Source organism: Adiantum capillus-veneris, chromosome 29 (genome assembly GCF_014529385.1).
Source record: "Adiantum capillus-veneris isolate H3 chromosome 29, ASM1452938v2, whole genome shotgun sequence".
In the NCBI taxonomy this organism is placed as follows: domain Eukaryota; kingdom Viridiplantae; phylum Streptophyta; class Polypodiopsida; order Polypodiales; family Pteridaceae; genus Adiantum; species Adiantum capillus-veneris.
Genome location: NC_140959.1, coordinates 135,130,959 through 135,138,661, shown reverse-complemented (window position 1 = coordinate 135,138,661; position 7,703 = coordinate 135,130,959). Strand labels below are relative to the sequence as shown.

The 7,703-nt window shown below is 40.9% G+C and overlaps 1 protein-coding gene across 1 annotated transcript; it reads left to right on the top strand.

Moving 5' to 3' along the window:
- The first annotated feature begins 4,274 nt into the window (after positions 1–4,274).
- LOC147419953 (uncharacterized) lies at positions 4,275–6,211 on the top strand. Its single transcript, XM_086506100.1, has 3 exons — positions 4,275–4,508; positions 4,587–4,802; positions 5,205–6,211. Exons 1-3 carry the CDS (start codon positions 4,437–4,439, stop codon positions 6,129–6,131), a joined length of 1,215 nt encoding a protein of 404 aa, XP_086362226.1. The 5' UTR covers positions 4,275–4,436; the 3' UTR covers positions 6,132–6,211.
- The last annotated feature ends 1,492 nt before the right edge of the window (positions 6,212–7,703 follow it).

The following is a 7,703-nucleotide window of genomic DNA, read 5'->3' as shown; positions in this document are numbered from 1 at the left end:
AGGGTTGCCCATAGCTTGCTGCAATCTAGTAACGAGATAATTGACAAACATGGGGGCATCATCATTAGCACCTTCATGTGCAAAATCAAAGCTATCAATGTTCATTCTACTCTCTTGGTTATTGTCAGCTATGTTAACAAAATTTGTGTACGTACTTAGTGTATGCTTTGGCAATTCAAAACCTTAGTTTGCCACTCCTCTTAGCCTTTGAAAATAGGCTCTTAAGTATCTACACCATGGCTCGAAATGGTTAATTATAAAGAGTAGTGGAGTAGGTCTAACATAGCAGAGTTGCCGAGGGCTAGCTCCTTTCGGACTTCTTACTTATGGCTCAATAATGGTAAAGCCGTAGGCAAGTCTAAAAAGACTCCATTATTAAGTCCAAGCTCCTGAGGTGTGCACCATATCGCACATAGTGGGCTCAACAAAACCGATAATAGATCTCAATTCCACTTACCCTAATATAAATAACAAAATCAACCATTTATAGGCTACTTAAGGACCTCTCTTCTTAAGCAAGAAAAGAGAAACCAAATGCTCTGATACCAATGTAATGGAATTGGCCTATTAACTGGAGAGTAGCAAAAATTAGAGAGAGTACTTTTGAGAAATTACTTTGTGAGCATAACGGGTGATCATAATCGAAGATAACAACATAAACATAGCATTTAGTTAACTTGGCATGAGCAATAGTTTTGCAAGAGAGAGAATTTAGAAAACATGCAACAGTTGAGGATCGGATTTATGTGGAGCCGGTCCCCCCTCCAATAGGCATTTGTATTATGATTTCTCCCATCAAGAGAGACTTGTTACAATACAATCTTTGTGTTCCTTGTGACCTAGGTGATGCAATGAAGATGGAAAGCTTCATGCATCACAAGCATAACATAAACTTTGTGGAAAGCTTTAACTATCCCAAGCCTTAGTCCCAAGACCTCAAACACCTTCGAAGGTGGAGAGAGCTGGCAAAGAATGAGGGTAGAGAAGAGGAAGAAGAAACATTTCATAGGAGAAAGGATTAAGTTCCTCACTTATCATCACTCTTCTTGCTAGCATACATAATAGCATAGTAATGAAGATGGAGAAGATGGCAAGCTTAAGCATTGAAGCATGTCTCTTGGTTGGATTTGCATTCCATAGCCAAGAGTGTTGGTGTAGGCTCTCAACCTATCTACTTGCTTGGAGAAGGAGAGGGAGCTCTTGCACTTTGCACTTCACACAATGAGAATGTGTGTGAGTGTGTGTGGGAGAGTATATCCCCTAAGCAGGACCCCTACTTGCTTTGGTCGACCCCCCCCTTGTAGCTCATGCTTGAAGCTCATTGGACCCCTCTAGGCCTAGCCAATCACAAGCAAGAGTCATTCCAAGCAACAAGGGTAGCCTTGGGACAAGTGTCCCCCTTTCCCCTTTGAGAGAGAGGGCTTGATAAATGCTAAAAGAATTAGTTAAATCCACTAGATTATCATTGGAACCCTTGGAAGGCCAACCAATAGGCTTTAGGCACACCATGAGGGTGACCTAGCTAGGGGCTTGACATGTGTCCTACTTGCCCCTTGGGCAAGGGGCGTCCTTTGGGAGAGAGAGTGATCAAGCAACCACCCCCCCCTTCTTGCATGGCTCGCCCCCTCCTTGTAGGGATTCAATTTGACTTTTGTGCCACCTCAAGCCCCTGAACCTTGGGCCTCAAGTACAGTCATAGCATCTCAAGCATGACAAGCACCTCAAGCATCTCAATCATCAAGCACCTCAAGCATATCAAGGATCTCAGTCATCAGGCATGTCAAGCACCTTAAGCTTGGGCTGGGTTCCCACCTCAAGCACAACCTTAGGTTACCTAAGGTCAAAGGACTTTTACACTAACTATTGAAGGTCTTCAATGAAGCTAACCCTAAGGTCTTTATGCTCCATTGGTTAGCCTTGCTCTTAGATAGACCATCTTCCATTTGGGCCCCTTTACCATTGGCCCCGTGTTGAGATAGATCTATAAGCACATATCTATATCTTAACCCTTGGTCCCGTTTATTCTCCCACATTAAATAATTAGTTTAATATGAAAAAAATCATTTGGGTTGGTTAGATATTAGATTTTATGACACATTTTTTTGACCATTTACTATTTTCAGATATGTATATTTATGGACTTGTTCCTCCATACATCTCCAAAAATTCTCCTCGAGAACCTTTCCAAAAGCTTTCTTGAAGTCCACAATGCACCCATAAAATCCTTTACCTTTCAAATAGATTTCCTCCTTGAGAGCTTAAAGAGTGACAAGGTGATCAATGGTGCTATGATGTTTTCAAAAACCACTTTGTCCACATGCATGCTTGACATTCTTTTTCAACCCATCCACTTATCTTCATTTCCATGAGATATCTAAACAATTTTTTCATAAGAGAACCAACCTTTATAGTTCGGTAGCTGCTTACATTGTTCACATCTCCCACTTTATGTAAAGGTTTGATCCAATTTGTACTCCAATCATGACACATGCGATGCTGAAGTGCAAGATTAAATATATCATGTGCTCAAAAACTCATTTCTTCATATGTCCACTTGAGCATTTTGAGCTTGATACCTTAAAGATCTCTTATCTTGTGAGTAGCCAATTTCTTAAGTCCTCCACAAACATTTTGAGCTTCACTTGTTCACTTGTCCACTTGAGCATTTTGGGCTTGATACCTTAAAGATCTCTTGTCTTATGAGGAGTGGCCAATTTCTTAAGTCCTCCACATACATCTCTAATGGCAAAGAATGAAGGCATACATGAAAGAGAACCATGATAGTATATCTTTTCTACATTTGGTTGGTCCTATATATATTCTTTCAATGTATACACATACATGTCCATAAGGGTCAACTGACCAAAACTCTTAACATGCTTGCCACTCATATTTTCCCAAAACTTATCACATGCTTGTGTCTTCTTTTGAAATTGAAAATATTCTTGATTGACTTTCCACCTTCTTCCCTTTTATGAAAAAGTGAATTGTATGCAAGTGGATGCTTTTTATAGTCTTCATTATCTTTGTTTGCATCTAAACTCATCAAGTACTTGCATGCTTCTCTACATTCTATATCAAACCAATTCTTCTTTGTGTTACCGTTATCGATGCCTTTGTGTTTCATGGCAAAGCATTACGTTGCACAAGAGCAACCGACTTGCTTGAAAACTTCCCACTTGCATTTTAGTGTTGGATCGTTTGGAAGCTTTGTCTTCCAAAACAATTGCTCAACCATATCAATATACATAAGTGCCTCTTTGAAGTCTATGCACGAAGAAGATTGTCCCACACTATGGTTGGAGTTTACATGCTTGGGTCTGAGTGAGAGAGAGAGAGAGAGAGAGAGAGAGAGAGAGAGAGAGAGAGAGAGAGAGAGTGTTTTACAACATATTTGATTTGACAAAGAGGAGGGATACTTGGCAAAAATTGCTAGGTCTTGCATGCCCTTCCCTTGGAATCATCCCCCCCCCCCCCCCCCCCCCCCCCCCCCGACTTCTAGTGCCAAAAATCTTATGGTTGTAGGGATCCTCCGTGCAACAGACTTGTTTCACAAATGGGACTTATTTTATCTCTTCAAACTTTTCCAATTCCATGACTCATCCATTCCATAGCAGTTTACATTTCACTATCATGATGTGACTTGTCTACAACATGCATACATGGTGGTAGTGTTTGGGAAAAATCATTTTTCCAAGCATACAAAATTCCTCTCCTTGAATTTTCCAAGAGGAAATTTTAGAAAATTAGTTTACTTTTTCAGGTTTTTACACTATTTTTCTCTTTTTTTGGGGCGGAATTTCTCCTTTCCCCCTTGCTCTCAACCGGCATTTTGGAAATTCAAAAGGGCACGATATTAAGCTGAGACACATTTTTCCCGAACACTGCATGGTGGACATATTAAGTTGAGTTTATACAAGGAGTGGGGTTAATAGCAAACTCACTTATGAACAAACATCAAGTGACATAAGTTCTTTTTCAAACCTTCAACTCGCTTTCATTGTTTTGCATTAACAAGAAGCTTGCATGTTAAGGGATTGACTTGGACCACTTCTTGGAGGAGAAGAAGCAGCCATGGCCTTGATTACTTCAAAGAATCATCGCAACAACTGTTGTAAGAGTGAGAAAGTCCATTCTTTCTCTATCAAATGCAAGAATCAAACCTTCGCTAGCCTATCGTTGATTGCGTGCCATGCGCAGCTTTTGATTGAGCCATTGTTATATGTGCTCACAATAAGTGTGTTATAAGAGTGCACTATGAGCATCAAGAGTGACTGCCATGCATAGCTTTTCTGGTTTGTATAGCATCAAAAGGGCCCACTAGGCTATGGTGTAGTGTCAAAAATATATTTTAGAAGGTACAAGCAAGAACGCGATTCAGACACACGAAATGCGTGACGACTAAGCGTCCTCGCGTGCTTCTGAGCAGGAAACTCATGAAATCAGAGGTGGAGAAGGAGACAGAGAAGGCGAATGACAAGGAAAAGAGGGACTCCGATCGCTCCGCAGTAAGTTTGGAAATTGTGTATCTTGGGAAGCATTAGCGCACATTTCTTCTGTTCGTCTCAATTTCGAACTTGCACTAGGGTTTTGCAGAGGACACACCCATAAGGCCTCTTCATGATTGCGCGTGCTACTTCATATCTCTCGCACACACATGGCTGGAGAGAGTCACCCATTTGCCTTTTCCGATCGGCCCAATTATCGGGTGGGCGGAAGACTTGGTGGATCGATGGACCCATCCTCTCGCGCAAGCCTTACAGTGCCACAGCTTGTCTATTCTTGCTTCCATTGATGATCAGGTGAGCCTCTTCCTTGGAAGAATGATTCTCCCAACCACTGTGTGTTTAGTATATTATTAACATTGAATGATGAAATCGAACTTTAGGTACAACTATTAAGCATCATGCACCTGGATCTGCAAGTTTTTTGGTTTGTGTGTTATTGGTAAGGTAGGGAAATTCAGATGCTTTCATCGCACAAGTGTAGCAAGGGTGACATTCTGACACATATGCCCGCAACATAAATGTCGCTTTATTGCATTGAAAATGAAAGGGTCATTGATGCATCAATACCATGAATTTCACTTCATCGACACCATGAAAATGAAAGGCTTGTTAGGCTTTCGATGCAAATGCATCGCTGCCATGGATTAAACTTCCTTACTCCTGAAACAATGACATTGAAATCTCTGCTGAGTACAGGTTTTCTGCTTGGTAGAAGGTTGTGGCCTTTGCTCAAAAGTACAGCTGCAAGTGGGGCTATCTCAGCTCTATACACAGGGGCTTGTCGGCGCATCTGCTGGCTTGTGGATAAAGTATGAGCTTGCTGTGAAAGACGACATAAGAAAGGCCGTGACTTTGGCCGGTCGAGTGCCTGTGATTAATCTTGTGACCCCTGTTGTTCTGTTCTTAGTCGCTCCCTCTGCAAGGGCTGTTTCCAACTGGCTATTGAAGCAAGGTGAGAGAAGATCAGACGAGAGTACAAGGACTGAAGATGGTCGTTTGGCATTTCATTTGAAACAGGACGTGGCAATCAAAGGGCAATGCGCTGTTGTGACCAAGAGCTTGCAGTTAGCAGGGCCGGTGAGGAGGTCGGATGTCTGTGATGTACAGTATGAGGGGCAGAATGTGAGTTATGTGCGTAATGGAGAAAGGTTTTCTGAGGAGAGGCGTTTAAGAGTGGATGATGTGGTGAAAGATGATGTCCTCCGTGCAAAGGAAGATGTGAACGTGGGGTGTGCTGAGGAGACGTGTGTTAGAGTGGATGATGTTGTGAAGAATGATGCTATGAAAGATTCCAGTGTGGATGTGGTTGTGAAGGATGGTGAGCTCCATGCTAAGGAAGCTACAATAGTGGATAAAGTGCTTTTCAAGGAGATCAATGTGAGTGCTGACAATATTGTAGAGGATGAGGTTTTCCATGGGGCTGTCGACAAGGCTGTGCCTGCCAGCGAGAGAATAGTACTTTCTCAGGGTACCGAAAAGGGAGAGGACTTTCTGCCTGATGTATTAGAGATGCTTGAGTCAAGCTGGCTCTTGGGCACATCCGCTTTTCCTAAAAATGCACCAACCTTTTCGCAAAAAAAGCACACCTCGAGTTCTGGCTCTCACAGTAGAAGGAATGGCTAGCTGAGAAGGCCTTGAGAACGCCTTGTTGTTTGCTGTATAATACTATGGTTAATTTAAGTCACTACTCTTGTGATGATCTACTTATGTTGTAAAGCTTACACCTCATTAGGGTCAGTAAATTTGAGCTCCATGCCCATTGTGCATATGGCGAGTTAAGATATATTTAAACCTTAGGTTTGCCGTTAATTATTCCAGTTACATTTTAATTACTTTCTGCCGTTAGGAATAACTTGATTGCCATTGGCAAGCTAGCAGTGTTCCATTTTCGTGTTTTCTACTGACAAAACCCTTCACCCATTGATAAGTGGCAAACACTTTTATCGGTATTTACAAGAGTCCACTCAGCGTTCTTTTCTGCCTACACTAAAATGCATCTCTCGATAATGAATAAGGGTCTTCGGGAACTTGAGAGCCATTGTTTTGAAGCTATGTTAATGACAAGGGGTATGCGTTATATGCGTTGAAGCATATGTTGAGAAGAATGGTTTCACGATACACTAAAAACAACAATCATAAAGTGGATGAGAGAAAGGTGGCAAGTCATATTATGCTGATTACAATTACATAGAAACCCCTATAGAAATGCTGACTTACATGAGCCCATCTTTTGTCGTTTCTTTCATTGTTGATGATCATTTGACTTGATGGTTTTACCATTGAGCATGAAGTGAGTCTAAAAAACACGTCCGAAGTTTGTATTATTACACATACGAGGAAATTAATGCACTTTATGGTTTGTGTTGTGCTAGTGCATATAATAATGTTGAAAGTGCCTTGTATGGCTCATTGTGGGTGATCATGGTGACAACTCCTCTACCCTAAGCCCCGACACCCAAAGCTTTCATCCACACAATCAAACCCCCTTTTTTCGGCACCATTCTTGCAATCCTAGCCACTCAACAATGACCTCTTATAAAAATACACACACAAGTATTCATTATTAAGAGCACAATAACAAAAGTGCCCCCATGTATGGTTTTCATGTGCTATGGCACACAAGCAATGACTCATGGTAAAGTGACCTTGATATGAATCTAAGAGTTTGCACCAAGGCATGTCTCCTTCAATATGAGTCTTTTGCCAGGTAAGGATGGCCTTGTTGATTGAATCCACACTTGGCCTGCCATCTTCTATTGGTATGGGCAATCATAAAGCTTTAAATTGCACGTTAATATTGAATTTTATAGCTTCATGCATGTTTTTTGAAGATACTCTTGCAAAACGTATTTCAAAGATTGGATCAATCATAATTCAACTAGAGGGGAGATGTCACAACAACAAGAAAAGATGCTAAGAGAGTAGTCGCTGAGGATGATAAATCCATAAGTTGAAGATTGCATGAAGCCACTTTTACTCAAAGAAGAATTGAAGTGTTGGAAGCAACTTATATTAGTAAAATGATCTTTACTAGCAATTACAATGTGAGTAAGTTGGCAATTAAACAAGTAAGTATTGATACGATTGAATTGGTATATAAATAGTAAATAGCTAATTGTGTAAGCAAAGAATACTAGCATTATATTAATCTTTACTTGCAATTACAATGTGAATAAGTTGGCATTTTATAAAAGT